At 35.7% G+C, this 20,305-nt stretch overlaps 2 protein-coding genes across 2 annotated transcripts in view; one reads left to right on the top strand and one right to left on the bottom strand.

Moving 5' to 3' along the window:
* LOC134672402 (serine-rich adhesin for platelets) overlaps positions 1-20,305 on the bottom strand; it is a 346,211-nt gene that overhangs the window by 115,357 nt on the left and 210,549 nt on the right. The gene's annotated exons all lie outside the window — the stretch shown is intronic.
* Positions 2,038-6,050, top strand: LOC134673008 (uncharacterized). The gene is made up of 2 exons (XM_063530963.1): positions 2,038-4,082; positions 4,879-6,050. The coding sequence occupies exon 1, from the start codon at positions 2,057-2,059 to the stop codon at positions 2,918-2,920; it is 864 nt and encodes a 287-aa protein (XP_063387033.1). The 5' UTR covers positions 2,038-2,056; the 3' UTR covers positions 2,921-4,082; positions 4,879-6,050.

Below are 20,305 nucleotides of genomic sequence, written 5' to 3'. Positions count from 1 at the left end.
ACGTTTCATGTACAAACAAAACATTTTTTTTGAAAATTGTGTGATGTACGGAACCCTTGAAACGCGAGTCCGAACTGGCACTTGACCAGTTTTTTTCTAATATAAAATAAATTTAAGTATTTACAAAAATGCATGCAGGAATAGGTAAGTATATACAGACAAAACATACAATCAGAAATAAAACATGCAGGAGAGACATGCGTAAGTGGATTTAAATTTAAGGAGTGAATTGTGTGTGTGTGTGTGTGTGTATACGCTACCTAAGTATGCATAATTTCTTTTGTGCAGAACGTCTTTTTAGCAATGGAACTTTTTCAGTGAGTACATCAAACATTAATATATGACATAATTCTTTTCTACGTTAGTACGTAATTCGCGCACTCAGTGAGCTTAAATTGTTGCCCGTCGCTTCTAAATTTTGACACATTTCATTTCAGCATTGTGTCAGAAAGTGACATGAAAGAAAAACATTGCTATTGTAGTCAGTTCCTTTCTTACTTAGAAAATATTATAAAACTCGTTGAATATATATTTTTTCCTTACAAACATATCTAAATTGTTGGCTCATCTGAAACAAGGAAGTACGCTTTTTATCTGACAATGAGATAGCAGCCAGGAAAAGTAATGTCAGGGAAACAAACCCATGTTCCGGCCTTTGACTTGTGGCAGTCGTGGCCTAATTTTATAGAAAGGTCAGATTAGGTCATACGTTTGTTACAAAAGATTATATTAATGTGATACTTACGTATAAATTAAAGGCTTGAATATTTGTATATTTGTCGTTGATAATTTAGGTATTGATTTCGTTATGTATCTCCATACTCTGAGAGGTGATTATGTAGGTCATACTCTTATACTTAACAACTTTTAAGGATGACTCACGGTCACGTTAGACCGAGCCGTGTCCACACCGGAACTTCCGGAGCTTCCTTTTCTATGACATGACAGGCGATCACGTGATGATTTCGATAGAAAACGATGAGCCGGAAGCATCGGGCCGGACAAGGCCCGGTTTAACGCGAGTCATCCTTTACTCGAAAAAATATGGTCAGACATAACAAAATCATTCTGTATAATTTACGTCACTTTGGCTTTTGACGTTTCGGAGGGAAACAATGTAAATACCTACTTTTTTTAAATATGCGTTTTCGACTTTCCGTAGATCCGTTTGTCAAAACGCGTGGTACCATGTTAGAACAACGGACCCCACCAGCAATATCCGTATTCAATACAGGTAAACAGTTTTGTGGCTACAAGTATTCCCACTGCAATATCTAGTTTGACCTTAACTTGTGAGACCTTTTTTATAGGCATTCGCAAAGGCCGGTCCCAGGGGTGTTGTCAGCGACGTAAGTGATGATTTTGTTTACGAAAACGAGATCCATAATAAGATAGATGGCGGCGGATAGTTGACGAATAAATTGGATGGCTAGAGCAAATATTGCCTCAAAACAATTGAATGCGGCAAGCGGGAATATATTTGTTGTCTGAGTTTTTCGAAGGTTTTAAACGAACGAATTTATTGCAGTTATGAACGTGTGGCGGATAGTTGTTTTTATAATTTTTATTGTTCATGTTTGGCAATCTGTGGTAGTCAGATCAAACTGAATTGAAATACGTTTTGATCTTTATTGTTATTGTAGCATACTCTATAAACGCACCTTTCATAACATCCTTTGTAAATACGACGTGCTGTCAAACCTAAGGAAGTGTCACTATGACAGCTCTCTCTATGCCATTATCCTTGACATGGTACACAGCTTGCTCTAATATAATATTAATAATATTGTGCATATTTTTAAGAGAACGTTGTTAATAAATACACGTAGACTTTCTACTTTCGTTTTATTGAAGATCATACATGGCGCAGCCGAAAAGGAGTCAAATTCAGGAAGATTAAACTGGATTGGATAAGGTAACCTACAAATAGTTACTGAGTGCACATTTTCTTTGAACAAAGAAATTGATACATACCGGCTAAAATGGCTGAGGATTTCTAATATTAATTATGAAATTTGAAGAAACCAGTGAAGAAACAAGTGAAAATTTTAGAAAAATGTCTGCCGTCGAATATAAAATGCCCGAGGGGCTCAATTTAGAAGATATAGATAACTGCTGGCCTCAGTGGCAACGTTTCAAGCTAGCTTTTCGCAACTTCGTGCTGGCGGCGGGGTTAGAAAGAATATCAGAAACAAGAAAAGCTGCAATACTTATTAATTGCGTAGGCCACGAAGCGCAAGAATTATATTTTAACGTCCTTAAAGTGGAAGATAAGGACAAGCTGGAGGAGGTGATCGAAGTTTTCGACGACTACTTTAAGCCGAAACAAAATGAAATTATAAACAGATTCAATCTTAACAAGCGGAACCAAGAAGAGGGAGAAACATTTGATGCTTTTTACACAGCAATAAGAAAAGTAGCGGAGAACTGCAACTACGGAGACCAAAAAGAGAAGATGCTTCGGGACAAGATTGTTATTGGTGTTCGGGAGCAACGTATTCAACAGAAGCTACTAGAAATCAAGGATCTCACTTTGGAGAAGGCCATCGACATCTGTAGGTCTGCGGAGCTGTCCAGAGAATTTGTGAAGACGCTCAACAACCCGGAGGTGCACGCAGTTCAGACGGGCCGGGCAGCACAGCAGCAGCAGCAGCCCAATAAAGCTAAGTATTTCAGTAATCATAAAAAGACTATGTCTCGAAATATTAATATGGAGGGTCGTTATAATAAATGGTTTTATAACTGCAGAAAGTGTAACACCGAGCATGGTCCTAAACAGTGTCCTGCTTATGGTAAGACATGCTCGAAGTGTAACAAGCCAAATCATTTTAGTGTGGGTTGCACTTTCAATAAGAGACGGGTTGATAACATTAATAACAATGACAGCGAAGAAGCCTGTAACAATGTTCATGACTTATGACTGTCAAATAATATTACTTATGAGGTTTATTCCATAGATTTGGGTAAAAATGATTGGACTGAGACACTCAGAGTAGAAAATAAAAAAGTATGTTTTAAATGTGACACAGGAGCCCAAATTAACGTGATTAGTAACAGGGATTTTAAGAAAATTGTCAATGATGATAACAATTTTAAAATATCTGAGACAAGAGTAATAATTAAAGTCTTCGGTGGTGGAAAATTGTTCCCTTTAGGTAAAGTCACACTAAAAAATTTTTCTAATGCAGTTAAAAGTGATGAAGTCATGACTGATTTTTTAATTGTTAAAGAAAGTGTCAGACCAATCTTAGGATTAGCCTCATTAGTAAAACTGAAGTTATTGAATAATACTAATATTGATACAATTGAAACTGAACATGTCACCACTAATACTGCAAAGACTGATCTGATAACTAATAATAATAGTAAAAACAGTATCATTAATAAAAACATTGAACTATTTCAGGGTGTTGGCGAGTTCAAAACGCCACTGCAACTGCGCATTCGACCCGATGCTGAGCCTGTGGTGAGACCTCCACGGCGGGTACCCAACTCCCTGAAGCCGCGCCTCGCGGACAAACTGGCAGCTCTGGTGAAGCATAAAGTCATAGCTAAGGTAGACCATCCTAAAAGTTTTGTTAGCAATTTAGTCATAATTGAAAAGAAAAATGGTTCACTTAGAATTTGTTTAGACCCGAAGGACTTGAATCAAGTGCTAATAAGAGAGCACCACTTAATACCAACCTTAGAGGACATTGTGTCAAAATTAAATAATAAAAAGATATTTTCTGTGCTGGATCTTTCAGACGGGTTTTATAATATTAAATTGACAGACAGTTCAAGTGACTTGTGTACTTTTAATAGCCCGTTTGGCTGTTACAAATTTTTAAGGTGTCCCTTCGGGATCTCGGTAGCTCCTGAGGTATTCCAAAAATATAGCGAAACTGCCTTTGGTGACATCCCCGGAGTTATTGTTTATTGTGACGACCTCTTAATATGTGCTGACACCGAACAGGAACATGATGCAATATTGGACAAGGTGTTTAGTAGGGCCAGAGAAAACAATGTTCGCTTCAATAAAGAGAAATTTCAATATAAATTAAAGCAAGTAAAGTATTTTGGCCATATTTTTTCAGAACAAGGTCACAGATTATATAATAGTTCTTACGAACAGATACTTATCTCTCAAACAAACCGCAAATACCTACCGTTTTGATACCTACACAAAAATACAATGGAGTGGCCTTCAGCGCGCCGCTCCCCGCACCGCGCGCACCGGCACAACGCTAGGGTTGCTGACGCTTAGAAATGATAAATAAATACCTACGTAAACAGCGGAGTGAAAAAAAAGAAAAGCTAAATCTTAAATTATACCTAATATTCCAATTATGCGTTAGTGTTTGCGAAATAGTCTTTTTAAAAGGTCATATGTCCCTGCAGTAACCGCAGTGTTTACGCCGTTTTATAAGCCGCGCAATAATCCGAGTAAGAATTAGTTTTAAAACTTCATGTAATTTAAAACCAGATAGAGATTAATGTTATACTATAAAGAAAAATAATAGAAACCCCATCAATAGGTACAGGTAATTAATTATAAGTTAACCAGAGCAAAAATGAGTAGGCACTTTCCGGTGTCGTTAAAATAAACATTTACCAAAAGAAATTAAAAAATTGCTACCTATTTCAAATAGATAGATATCTAAAACTATACATTTGTCATATATAATAAACACTACATGTTTAATTAAAGAAATTCAATAGTAGGTAGGCACCTACTACGTAGCTTGTAACTATCGTAAAAATTGACAGTGCGGCGCGCGGTGACGTGCGTACGTGAGCGCGTGTGGCAACCAACTGGCTTGCCTATCTACCGTGAACGGGAGCCGATTCGTAGGTATTAATCCGAGCTCGCGCGGAGAGTTCCATAGGCCTGACAAGGTATGCAAATTGATCCAGACAGAGTCAGTGCTATAGTTAATATGAAAAGTCCTATTAATAAGAAAGAACTCCAAATTTTCCTCGGAATGGTTAATTATTTAAGAAAATTTATTCCACACCTAGCTAATATTGCAGCACCGTTACAACTGTTACTGAAAAAAGATGTTGAATGGCTTTGGACGGAAATTCATGAAGATGTATATAATAATATTAAAAATAAAATCAGTACAGCTCCGGTCCTTCAAAATTTTGATGATAATTTGCCCATTACCATACAGTGTGACGCATCCAAAGATGGCCTTGGATGTTGTATACTTCAAAATGGCAAACCAGTTTGTTTCGCTTCACGAAGTTTAACATCAGCTGAGCGTAATTTTTCACAGATTGAAAAAGAACTCTTAAGTGTAACCTGGTCTACACGTAAGTTTCATTACTACATATATGGACGTAAAGTAACAATACTTAACGATCACAAACCCCTAGAAAGTTTACTTAAGAAACATCTTCATGAAGTACCGTCACCAAGGTTACAAAGATTGAAACTAAAACTATTAAGATATGACATAGAATTTAAATATTTACAAGGTAAATTTATGTACATTGCGGACTTGCTATCACGCTCTTATCAATTGTCACCGGACACCGATGAGTCTTACATGTATGAGGTGATACATTGCATGGGCTTAGCACATAATTTAGAATGCTCTGAGGAACAAAAAACAATATTAATAAATGAAAGTTCCAACGATAACGAATTACAGAAATTAAGGAATTTCATAACAAATGGCTGGCCCACTCATAATAAGGATATTCCTGATGGTCTACATAGTTACCATAAATTAAGAGGTGAACTGACTATAGATAACTATTTAATATTTTTTAATAATCGATTAATTGTTCCTAAAAGTTTGAGACAGTCATACATTAAAACCTTACATGAAGGACACATCGGTGTGACAAAAATGAAGCAACTGGCGAGAAATTTATATTATTGGCCACATATCGACTCTCATATTGAAGAATATGTAAAGCGTTGCTTCCCTTGCCAAACTTTTCAAAATAATAATGTTAAAGAGCCACTACTGTCGCACAACATACCTTGTTTACCATTTTATAAAATAGCTGTTGATATTATGGATTTTAAAACAAAGAATTATTTAATTATTTACGACTACTATTCAAAATGGTTGGACATCAAAAAGATAACAAATAAAAGCTCCAAATCCATAATTGATGCACTAATAGATATTTTTTCTAATTTTGGAATTCCAGCGGAAGTAGTATATGACCATGTTCCATTTGACTCTAAGGAGTGTAGGGACTTTGCACAGGAATGGGAATTTAAGTTTACATATACAAGTCCCAGATATCCCCAATCAAATGGAATGGCGGAAAAAGGTGTTCAGATAGCTAAAAAAATGCTATACAAATGTTTAGAAGATAAAAGTGATTACAGATCAGCTTTACTAAAATATAGGGCTTCACCCACATCTGGCACCAATGTCACTCCTAGTGAACTGTTAATGAATAGAAATTTAAAAACAAAGTTACTAGTTACTTCACAGTATTTACAACCAAAGACCATCACAAATGTAGAAAATATATTTAATAAAACTAGAAATAATAATGTAATAAATTATAATAAGAGATCTAGAAATAAGCAACCATTTGTTGTGGGTCAAGATGTTTGGTGGAAGAAAGATGTTAATAAAAATGTATGGTTACAGGGTAACATAACTAATTGTAATGGCATGAGGTCGTATGATCTCATAGATAAAAATAATGTTAAATATACGAGAACATCGTATCATATAAGGCCGGCATGAATACTTGATGTTTCACCAGACTAGCCAAACAGTCACCGGGTCGGTCGAATGCGCAGTTCTAGTTTGCATGTAATTAGTATATAATAGTTTGTAATGTTATTATCTTAAGTCTTACTAGCTTAATAGATAGAGAATGTCTTTGTTTTAAGGGAAGGAGAAAAACCAATGTATAATAGTAAACAACTTGTATTGCTAATTGTATAATAGTCTAAAACTTAATTAATTGAAAACTGTAAAGTTATTTTCGTTGAAAAGGGAAAGATGTAGCATACTCTATAAACGCACCTTTCATAACATCCTTTGTAAATACGACGTGCTGTCAAACCTAAGGAAGTGTCACTATGACAGCTCTCTCTATGCCATTATCCTTGACATGGTACACAGCTTGCTCTAATATAATATTAATAATATTGTGCATATTTTTAAGAGAACGTTGTTAATAAATACACGTAGACTTTCTACTTTCGTTTTATTGAAGATCATACAGTTATTGATAATATTTGGGTTCGGAAATTAAAACACAAAAAAAGCGGCCAAGTGCGAGTCGGACTCGCCCATGAAGGGTTCCGTAGAAGCAAGTAACATAATAAAATTGCAGTTTACGATTTATGACGTATTAAAAAAAACTACTTACTAGATCTCGTTCAAACCAATTTTCCTTGGAAGTTTGTATAGTAATGTACATCATATATATTTTTTAGCTTTATCATACTCTTTTGGAAGTATCTCTCGCGCAAACTATTCAGTTTAGAAGAAAATAATATTAGAAGCCTCAATATCATTTTTGAAGACCTATCCATACACCCACACGTATTTTTCTATTTTTGTGTGAAAATCTTAATGCGGTTCACAGAATACATCTACTTACTAAGTTTCAACAGTATAGTGCGTATAGTTTCGGAAAAAAGTGGCTGTGACATACGGACGGACGGACAGACAGACAGACAGACAGACAGACAGACAGACAGACAGACAGACAGGCAGACAGACAGACAGACAGACATGACGAATCCATAAGGGTTCCGGTTTTTGCCATTTGGCTACGGAACCCTAAAAACGGATAGTACCTATTGTACCCCACCCCCAAACAAACACACAAATACAAACAAATACAAACAAACAAACAAACACAAATTGTATAAGGTTGTTGTTGTTGTTGGCGGTCATGGTGTCACCCCATAACCGCCAACGGTTTATAAAAACAGATTGTATTTTGAGTAGCGCCCGCCCCGAAGCGGAGTGCCTTGTAAGTAGTTAGCGGAGTATATTAAATTGCATGTCAGATATTTGGTTTTATCTTTTCAATATCCTACCAAGTTCCCATTAACCAGGTTAGAATAACAAGAGGACCCTTGTACTCCAATAGTCCAATGTTTTACTGCGGATCTTATCCGAGGCACTTTTTCCATTAAGTATTTAAACATTTAAAAACATTATTATTTCTTATACACAACAATGTCATTTTTTATACACTACACTATAGAATTTCTGTCGCTTAAGTATATTTTGCCTCTTTGTATCCGTGCTTAATATCCAATTAGACATATTTTGTACAGTAGCTATAAATGTTCGCGACGTATACTGGCCTTCAAAAGTGCATGGAGACGTTTCAACCATAATATTAAGGCATTACGGCCGACGTCTATCCATGCACTTTTGAACGCCACTGTACATGTAACTGTCCGCGCCATTTTAAATATTAAATTCTTATCTCCATATATTTTCCACATGTGTGAAAATCCGTCAATCGATTAATTCACCTTTATTTCAAGTCGCGTAAGTACTTGAACAATTAGTAAAGTTATACTTCATTAAAAGTACAGTCTCCATCAGATATATCGGAGCGGCCAAGGTGTTCACAATATCTGAACAGGCACTCTAACGCCTTTACAATAGAGGCGTGTTCAGATATTTGTGAGCACCTTGGCCGCTCCGATATATCTGATGGCGACTGTATACAAACTTTCCCATGTTTAACAGTTTCCTAAAGGTTTATAAGCCGGTTGGGCGGATATTGATCATGCCCTGACAGGACTAACGATTTTATTTAGATACTTGTGGCCCGATTCGAATTTTGAAATAGACATCTATTAGATATCTTTTAGACATCACCAAGATACGATAACGATATGTTTAAGATCAAATTTGACATGTTCGCGATTCTGGAGATACTCTTTAACGATTTCCACAGGATATGACTTAGAGATCTAATTCACATCTAACAGATATCTTACTCTATCTAACGTAAAAGTGACATTGGTTGCCCGAATTGCGCTGCAAAAGAGAACTAGTTGATATCTAAACTATACCGTATCTAGAATGGATCTAGTACGTGTCGTCTCTTGTGAATATCTTGAAGTTCGAATACGGCAGTTGGCCGTCTTCCATTAATGGTGTCGGGTGATGTCGGTTGCTTTTAATGGTCCACTAAGGCATCTTTCTTGTCAACGAGAAAATGTCAAGTAGAGTTGGGATACAGAACACTTATTTTGCAATAAGTACTGAAGTATTTTGATTATAGCACCTTTGTTTATAAAATTATTCAGGTCCCCAGGACTTCTACATACTTTTTATATAATTGTTACCTACTTGTAGCTTAGCTGTATTAAATTTTTAGGTAACAGAAAAGCCGTTACTTTGAGTCAATAGTGGCGAAAAGTTCCATACTGTTAATTGACATTATATTATAAATTTTCTGTCATTTTGCTCGTGTACCAATGTTATTAATTATAATTTATTGCATCTTAATTAAGTAACTGTCAGCATATTAGACATAAATGATACAACTCTGATTCGCACGTAAGGTTTAACTCTTTTCCGTTTTCCTAGCTATAAACTCTTTTCTTTGGATAAGAACCACTTCATAAAAGTTAAAAAAATCTGGCTTGAAGTTCACGACTCCATTTTCTTCTACTGAAAAAGAAAAGCAGGGTAGTAAGTGAACTATCCACTATTGTGGTACTTCTCTTCTGTCTTAAGTCTAATGCCAATTAATTTTATTTGAATAACAAACCTAACTAAATCGTTTATATAAGTGATTACTCAACGAAATCTTCGACTTTGATAATTTGTCAAAGCTAGGCGAACAAACTGAATGCTCCGGTCGTCTAGAGGTTACGCCATTGGCATTGAGATACTGTAGAGAAAACGCTATGCGATTTTTAATTCGTTTCGAGAATAGATAATTGTATTTTTTTTATAGCCTATTTGAGTGTCCCACTGCAGGGCAAAGGCCTCTCCCCTTAATTTCCACGACTCCCGATTTGGTGCTTCCTCCGGCCAGTTGTTCAGGAAGCTGTCCAGGTCATCTCGCCATCTCCGTTTGGGCCTACCGCGGCCACGTCCCTCTACCGGCATCCACTTAGTGGCTAAGCTAGCCCACCTCTCCGGATGCATGCGGTGGACGCATAAAGTTGTTCATCAAATACAAGTCTCGGAATGGTCATTTGTCCACCACAAATCACGATGCCTCGCCATGTATCGGCGGCAAATTGGTTCTAACACGAACGGATAGGTAGCTCGGACGCAGCCGATTTACGATCTATTGTGTTTTGGCCATTCATATTGATCAGTCAAGTCATATTGATCCAGGTATTAGAGAGTGCTTTCTTGAGTTTTGATCGGTCTATATAAGTCGTACTAATTACAGATATAATAGACACTAGGCGTGTCTTGTTATAAAATATACCCACCTCATTGTTATTTTACTTACTCTTCCTGAATCCGAGTGATCCCACATAAATATTATTAGCCGGCACTGTAGATAGTTTCCCGCCAAATTAATATTAGATGAGGGTAGTAAGCGAACCTGCGTCGTGAAAACATCCCGCAATAATTTAATGGCCGAGCCGAGGGATTAAAATTTTAGTGCCGGTCGCAGGCGTTAGTATCCCATATAATTTTCAATTTGCGAAAGGGATCTGATCGGATATCCGTTTATCCGGCTAAAACAGATAATTAATGAGGTTTCAATTTGTCAATAAATCTTTTAAGTACAGGGGTATATTTGACGTTCACCTTTTTAAACAACTTACATTTACGTATACATTCGAAAGAGTAAATTAACAGACATTTGCAGATGTATATTATACAAACCTTATACTTTTTATGACATAACATAATTTTTCTTTGGCTCCATTCCAAATTTATATTTTTACAATAATAATGTTTTGGATCAAGCAAATATCCTTTCAAAATGCTGTCAGTTAACTCTTCCTGGTTCTAGATTTACCTGCGTGTTATCTCTAACTCAAGATATTGGAAATATGCTAAGTACAGTCACGCTCCGTTATTATTCATTTTTGCGGTGGGAGGGTGGGAACATTAATTGCATGTAAAAACTACGCAAGTAAGTATAACGGGTTAGCACAGATTGACTAGCACGTTATCCTTTACGCGGATTAGCAAAGTAATATTTTGGTTTTAATTAATATGGATTTCCGCAAAGTAACGCCTGATTCTATTCACTATTTGAATTAGTTCCCTTTCTTACAAATACATAAGTCAAAATAAAGACAAACGATTCATAGCTAGTTCAGGCCAGTAACGCGTTTATAAAGAAGCCGTTTTCCAAATAAAGTTGCTTGCAACGAAAGCAAAACCTATGCCTGCACATATTTTGTCTCCCGCATTCCCGGCAGTTAATATTTTTCCTTACACGATGTTTCTTTTCACTGTACGAAAATACGCCCGCGAAATCCCGCTATTCCGATGTAAGAATTAAAGCTGAATATTTCCTTTTTCCGTTTGTAATATATTGTACTTTCTTGATCCTTGCCTATCAATAAACGTTTTATTACATTATATTTTATGACAGCGTTCGCGGTTCGCAAGATCGCGGGAGTCCGCTGGATGCGGGTGGCGCAAGACCGGTCATTGTGGCACTCTTTGGGCCTATGTCCAGTAGTGGACGTCCTCTGGCTGATATGATGATGATGATAGCGTTAATGGAATGCAGAATACATAATTCCTAATAGCACCTAATCGTGGCAAGAAATCAAATGAAACCATTATTAAATGTTATTAAATTTATATAACTGGCTGAGGCTAGAGCTATAACTAGAAAATTATATACAAAAAACAATATTTTCTATTTCTGCCCAAGGGTATAAATGGAAGCCGATAAAAGGGCTGATCTACAATTTTAATCTCGCATCCCTATCTAAAGGTCACAGATGTAATAATAGACGAGCACTGTATAGGTGCATATATTTTTAAATTTAACATAGCAGTAAACCGAGTTTATTGGGTGGAAAAGTTAGCATTTCTACATTTTTCGAGGAGCAATAACTCGATGCTTATTGCCTTTTTATGCAAACGTTTGAACGACAACGCTTCAATATGGAGTGTGCTTGTTAGATTTTTCCTTGTATTGTTTCGTACAAAAGGGAGCTTTATTTCACATTTGTTAGTGACAGCTCGTTGCCTTTTTTGTGTAAGTGACACTTTTTGGAATTCGACTGCATGAATTAAATGATAGAAACTTGTAGTGAAATGATTCCTATAAAAATCGTTATCATAATAGCTCGCCTTTTCCAAGTGACAGTGACACTTTTTGGAATTCGAATGCATGAATTAAATGACAGAAACTTGTAGTGAAATAATTGCTATAAAAATCGTTATCGTAATACCTTCAGTTTGGTAATTTTGGTATCGAGTTGCGGTAATAGCATCTATTTCCTCGATATTTCAAACAAAAGTTACCTAGTACACATTAATGATGTGTATTGACGTCTTTATATAAAAAAATAATGAAAATGTTGCTACATAGATGTAGGGGTGCTAAGCTAATAGTTATGCCGAATGTAGGTACCTACATCAAGTAAATATTAAATAAATAATTAATTCATTTCAATCTGAAATAAACATTAATGTAAACAAACAGATACTTAGCTGTAAATGAGCATTACGCGTAAAGTTTTTCGTATCTTGTTCGAGTTTATACATAAATTCATGTATACGCCATTCAGTGGCATAGGTAATCTTCCACTAGATGCCACATTCTACAATACGGTAAATCGCTCTCGCAGCTCAACGTTTCTCTAGAACTATGCAATATTATTTACAGCATCTTCAATCTTCTTCTTCTTATGGTGCGTCTCCTGCCAGAGGTTGGCTATCATTAGGGCTATTTTCACTTTTGACGCTGCAGGCTGCAGCTCGAAACAATGATCCATCATCAGGCTCATCTTGAACCAGCACCTGAGGTTTTTGAGCCACGACGTAAGTACGTCTTGTGCCACGTTTTCGTTTGCCTTAGATTTTCCCCTGTATTATCAGCTGGAGGAGGAGGTATTGAATATTATATTTGAAATTTTCACAAATGATGCATTTTAAGTTTCCCATACAAACGTGATTTTTTAGCCATTTTTTGCGTAATGAAAATCAAATATCATTTATTATCAGGCAATTAAGGCCCATAGATACATAGCTTACAAACTAACATACATACAATACTAAAATCTTACAAGCTAAAAAATTATTTCGGCGACACGACCTTGTCCGTGACGGCCGTGTAATGTCACGGAACCCTTCGTGCGCGAGCCCGACTCCCATTTGACTAGTTTTTTCCATTATTCACTCTTATATGCTCCATCTAGCGGTAACCTCGCGATCGGTGTACGGCCATCAACATCGCAAGGCGGCTCGGTTAACATTCACGAGTCGCCCGGGAGCCGTTTCCTTATCAACTTTCCGTCCGATGACTGAATGCGAAAATGACGTGTTTTACACAAGAGAGGATATGATCGTGTGTTGAGAAACACACATGAGATACACGATAATATAACATAATAGCTGAATTTCGTGAGAATAACATGCTCTTTTCATGTTTAATGTACCGCGCCAGTTATGTTCTTCTCATAAAGTAGGTAGTGACTATTACTTGTAGGAAAAATACACATCATTAGTACAGAAACTTATTTTTTACTTATATATTTCGCCTAAATACATTTCCAAGGAAAATAACAATGCAAAACAATAGGGTATTTTCCTACTAGTCAAATCAGTTACTTTTCAGAACTGTCAAAACGATTTGCAAATATGGAATTTATATGAAACATTACATCGTGACGTCATGGCAAACTCACCTGCTTTTTATATTTTTATCCGATTTATTAAATAGAACTTGTGTTTAAAAATAAATCTGTGTTTTTCTAATAATTATCTGGTGCTTTATTTCATGCATGATGTAAAATAATTTATTTTAAATACAGTATAATACCCTATTGTAACAACGAGTTAATTAGCTTGTAATGCTAGCAGTATCAAGTTTGTTTACCTACCTACAAAGCCTTTGTAATTGCAATATTACATACCATTTACGTAATTTCTTAGTTAATACAATATGTATGAAGTATTCGCTCAGTCTATGTAGCTAACGTCCCATGAGGCCCTACTGTCACATCTACGATGTGAAATACGTGAGAGTGTGTCAATTCAAGTAACCGTTATAGGATTTTAGATAACTTTACCGATAAATAAACAATTTTAAAATAAACTTGAAACTTGGCGTTGGCGAGTGGCCAGCTTAGATAATTCATACAAGTCGGAGTATATTAAAGCTACATATATAAGTTCTACAAGTTCAGTGTATAAATAAGTTATTTTCTGTTAATAAGATTTATTTACTTATTAACTACGTGTGCTTGTAGGTAGACGATAATAGTCCTAACCCATAATTATGTTTAACAATCTGTTTACTTGTTTCGTATCTAGTATCTACCCAGCAGATTGGTTATCAATATCATTATCACTTATCAGAAATATTACTTGATATTATTTCTATTTTTGTTGACACATTTGTGTCAGTAATACATAAAACAAATTATTTGACATCTTTCGTGATGCTTTGCCAAATATCAAGTTTTTGCAAAATGTCTTACGTCATATTTAAGATGATTTTAATACTATCCTTAATATTTTCGTGCACCACTTAAATTCACTTTAGCGGCTAATTTCACAATGATCGTCCAACTCGCCCAACACCAAATTCCACCCTAACTTTAACACCCCAATTTCCAATAAACGACTTTCATCAAACTAAACAAACTCGCTTATTTGCATATTCCCTGTCAAAGTCTGCGCTTAAACCTAGTTTAACAGGATTTAATTAAAATCGTCACGTCATGTGACGTCACATTGTAATATATTGTGTGATGGGCTTTAGACTTGATGACAGGCTATTCTGCCCCGCGTGTAATTAAGCGCGTACGGTTATAGGCTTTAAGACTCCGTAAACGATAATGTGTTCATTTTGCGAAACTTTTGGTTAATATTTTGAAGCAAGAAAACATACTTATTTTTAGTCTGTATGTATAGGTATCATTTGATATTTGATATTTGATATTTATTGAAATTAAATTTTACAGCATTACAGCTAACACCAATGCACTGTAAAATTAAGTAGAAAAATTAAGTACCTAAGTAATAATAGAGCGATTAATAAGCTAGCTATTGGATGTTTGTTCGCAAAAACGTAAAAAATCTTTAACAAGTTTATGACTTTCGTCGGCAAACAAGTCGGAGTTAGGTGCAAAAGATAAGAAATTATTAAGAAGTGTCCGGGAACGGACAATTGCAGAGTACTGGTGTGCAGTCGTGTGAATGATTCCATTATCTAGGAGGCGATGGCTGCGACAACGTAGGTAGTTGTCGGGAACAAAAAAGGTAGTCGTTTTTGCCACCAAGTCTAGGCAGTCTGATTCTCCCCTTAATATTTTAGATATAGCAGACATTAGATTAACATTACGCCTTATCTCGAGGGAGTTAAAGCGTAGCATACCCAGTAAAAATTTGGTTGGGTATAGAAAGGGGTAATACCCGTAAGTTTTCTTATATAAGAAGCGGAGAAAAGCTTTCTGTACCTTTTCTAAAAGCAAGGTGTAGGATTTTTCATGCGGGTTCCAGATTAAAGAGCCAGATTCAATTTTACTTCTAACTAATGCAAAGTATAATAGCTGAACTACTGTGGGATCATTAAAGTTTTTCGAATTACGGATGATAAAGCCCAGTTTTTTATAACAATCTTTAGCGAGAGATGTTATATGCTCGTTAAAAGTAAGTTTAGAGTCAAACATTATGCCAAGATCTTTAACTGTGTTAACCCGGGTGAGTGGAATATGGTCTAGCATATAATCATAATGAAATGGAGAGTGAGCACGGCTAAAAGTCATGACACTGCACTTAGATAGATTAAAGAGTAATTTGTTTTTCTTACTCCAGTGAAGCAGTGCATCAATATCTTGTTGGAGTAGGTCACAGTCCGTGGAGTTATTTATACAACGAATGAGCTTCAGGTCGTCAGCGTAGAGTAATGTGCGAGAGTGGTGAACTTCATTTTCGAGATCGTTTATCATTAAAATAAAAAACAAAGGACCAAGAATCGAGCCTTGGCTTACTCCAGAACGGGTATGATATGGAGGTGAATCATAACATCCGTGACGAATAAACTGTTTTCGATCTTTAAAATAGTCAGCAATGAGTTTAAGTAGTTGCGGAGTGAAGCCAAACGCGGTGAGTTTCTCTAAAAGGATGTCGTTATCGACACGATCAAATGCCTTTTGAAAATCAAAATATATTATATCTACTTGTAAACCTAAATCAAGGTGATGGGAAATAAAATCTGTTAGTGATAATAAATTTGTGTTAATCGAGCGTTTAGGGCGAAATCCATGTTGACTGTCGCTGAGGTATGGTCTGATTTGGACAGAGATTTTTTGATGTAGAATAGATTCGAAAACTTTGGCGAAAGAAGAGAGAATAGCAATAGGACGGTAGTTTTCAACTTTTGACGAGTCTTTAGTTTTTGGAATGGGTTTTACACGAGAGATTTTCCATGCAGTAGGATATGTACCGGTGGTTATGCAAAGATTAAAAATGTAGTGGATAGGATGAAGCAAAAATTTCTTGCAAGCTTTAATGATATACGGAGGCACAATATCTGGGCCTATCGCGGATTTGGATTTTAATTTATTAATTGCTTTATTTATATCATCCAAATATATTTCTTTAACGTCAATTCGAGTAGCTGAGCAGGACGAATCATTTTTGATGGTAAGAGCGGAGTCTAAAAGTGGGATATCTGGTAAAAAGACACTAGAGAAAAAGTGGGAGAAAGCTAACGCAGTGTCAACACCCTTACACTCTTCGCCTTTGTATGAAACAGAGGTTTCGAATCCGCCCGTTGTTTTCAAACTGCGGATATGATTCCAGAATTGTTGAGGATTAACTCTGATGTTTTGTTGAAGAAGTTGCATGTGATCTTTGTAAGCTTTATCTGAGAGCACCTTTACGCGAGTTCTTAGCTGGGTAAAAGAATGATAAAACTTCAAATCATTTGTAGACTTCCACATTTTATGTTGGTAACTTTTTTTGGTAATGAGTTTTATAATTTCAGATGTATACCAAACAGGATAACATCTATTATTTTTTTGCGATCGTACCTTCTTAGGGATGCATTCATCAAATATACTGTAAATTAAACTATAAAAAGCAGTAACAGCACTATCGACATCTGAGTATTGATAGACAAGAGACCAATTGTTATTTTGGAGCCTTTGGTAGAGTAAATCGTAATCCGCTTTCGCAAAATTCCAGTCTCTGCTGGTGTCGAAATTACTGGGGTAAAGACAGGACTCTTGCCTAGAGCGAGATAGAGCATGTTTAATTGAGGTTTCAAGAGGTGGATGGTAAGCATCAGAGTGCACTCTAAAAAAAATTTGGTTGGCCCTATCAATATTTTGATAGTCGTAATCAAGCATCTTGATTCCATACGAGCCTAACAAGGACTTCGACATTTCAAATAAGGTAATTCTGATTGATCTTACTATTGCTATGTAACTGAGCCAACTAAGATCTTGTTCAATATATACATGAAAAAGAATTATGGTAACTAATTGACCCTAGTAAGATCAACTAAGCTTGATATTTATTGAATCAACCTACGTTACATAATTATGTCAACAAGTTAATAATAGATGCAAGGTATACAATTGTTAGGATTAATCAATACCTACTTTATTAGTTCAATCACAGATACACTTATTGTTTTAAGTAATCAGCTTTCATTGATTTATATAAGATCGTAATTGTTGTAATTAACTTAACGTCAACTAAGAAGAAACTGCTCTTAGTTGGTCTTCATTTTTTAGAGTGTGGGGGACCAGACCGTCACCAGTTAGTTTATGAACATTTGCTGTGAAAGAATTTTGCACCAAAACTACGTCAAGTTTGCTCCCGAAGAGATTTAAAACATTATTTCGATCAGAAATGTCGCAATAATTTAAAAAGTAATGATAGTAGGTACATATGTCTACAGATGCGCTATTTAAATTTAAATCTCCCAGTATCACAAAAGGTTTGGCGAGGTTTTCAACTTTAGTTTCAATTGTATGAAATAAATCCATATAAGCGCAGTCCGTAGAGTGAAATGTCAAAAATCATGTGAAATCTCTTCAATAAAAGGACCAAATGGACTTCAAAAGGTTTCCGATTGTTTTAAATTGTTTTACTGCACAATAAAATACTATATTCTCTTCCAAAACAAGTTATATAAGAATTGCGCTTATGGGTAATAAAAATAGATGACATAAATTATGTATACTGTTTTCGTTACCTAACCTTACGGGCTCTAAAGCTCCTAGTATTGGGAAACAAGGGGCTTAATTAGCAAGCATTATCGATAAAGGCGATTGGTAGCATTTCGTGGAACGTTATACCGAGATTTGCGCCCATTACGGACAAAAACCAAATATTTTGGTCATTCAGTAACAGTCTGCCAAATAAAGTAAACTACTATGAAAAATCCAAGTAAATAAACATTAAATCTGGTTTCCACTTGATTCAACAACACGTTATAGTAGAAGGTTTTTTTCCATTTCAGTTCACAACAGTAGAATATTATTTTCCCGATTTCCTTCGGACCTTTTTAGATGCCGCGACAAATGCTTAATAACGTTCGTTAAGAATCTATAGAAGTTCACGAATTTAACGAAATTTCTTTAGGAAAGAGCCAATCAAAATTGGAGCAAAAAGTCCTTACATCATCCAATAAAATCAATAGCTCTCGACAGCAAAAACTGGGGACTTTTTTCTACCAATCGTGTTTACTTTCAATATTGATATTACCTAACTCACCGTCAGCATCGCATAATGAACTGTCAGTCATATACAGTTTAATTTCGTTCGTAGATAGCAGTTGATTAACGACTCAGGGCCCGATTCGGATTTTGAAATAGACATCTATTAGATATCTTTTAGACTACACCAAGATACGATAACGATATGAAGATCTAACCTGTCAAATTTGACATTTGCGCGATTCTGGAGATACTCTTGAACGATTTCCACTGGATATGACTTAGAGATCCAATTCACATCTAATATCTTACTCTATCTAACGTAAAAGTGACATTCGGCCCGATTCCAACTTTAAGATACGTCAGTTAATAGATCTAGAAAAGATATGGATTAGATATGTCAGTATCAAACAAGTGTCAAAATTGACGTTTCTTCAAACAAATACGTCACTTTTGACACTGACATATCTAATACATATCGTTTCAATATCTAGTATTTGACGTATCTCATTGTTCGAATACGGCTGATTGGTTGCCCGAATTGCGCTGCAAAAGAGAACTAGTGGATATCTAAACTATAACGTATCTAGAATGGATCTAGTACGTGTCGTCTCTTGTGAATATCTTGAAGTTCGAATACGGCAGTCAAGCAATGTCAGGCTTCTATCATGGCACAGTTGGAACGACCAATAACAGGGAGTGATATTATTGAAAAACTATTAGTATAGATCACAGAACTGGGTAAGCTATATTGGACCGTTTTATTTTGTTATGGTAATAAATACAGGGATGAAACATTGATATGAATGTAAAGCGTGGTAGTGTTGTTTGGGTCATGTATGCTTGATATCCCGATCATGTTTATAGTGATGTTATTTTAGTATGACATAATGTAAGTGTATACCTAATAAAGACTGGAAAAGTGAGGCTTTTTTTATGATAATATAGTAATAGCATTATCATAAAAAAGCTGTAGGTAGTCTTTATGAAAACAAAATTTTAATAGGTACCACATCCACATGCCGTACTAACATTTATGTAGGTACAGTCAACAGCAGAGCTATGAATACAGGCAAAGTGCCAAAAATATGTATACACGACCTTAATGTACAGGCAATAAAGTACTGTATACATATTTTTGACACTTTGCCTGTATTCATAGATCTGCTGTTGACTGTACCTATATGTAATAATAATCATTCTCAGTGACAAGTTGATAATTGGTTAAGGTTAATAAAACTCATCTCTTAAAAGGAATTTGAGAATAATTTGGAAAAATAACAAAAATGAGAAGTTAATCAACTATGCTTTTTATGCCCTTAGATGTTATATGCGGATTCTACTTACTGGGCAGGCTTTACCTCAATTAAAAGAAATAGACGATCCTACTCCGTGGAGCGCTCGTAGCCGCAAAGCTTAAGAAATTTCTCTTTCCTAATCGTGGGGGCGATCTCCCGCTGATGCATATCGGAATTTATCTTCGACGGTTCATTAACTGTAACAAACTGTACGAATTAAGTATGC

The sequence above is a fragment of the Cydia fagiglandana genome, chromosome 17, assembly GCF_963556715.1.
Source record: "Cydia fagiglandana chromosome 17, ilCydFagi1.1, whole genome shotgun sequence".
Classification (NCBI taxonomy): domain Eukaryota; kingdom Metazoa; phylum Arthropoda; class Insecta; order Lepidoptera; family Tortricidae; genus Cydia; species Cydia fagiglandana.
This window is presented reverse-complemented; position numbering and strand designations above follow the sequence as displayed.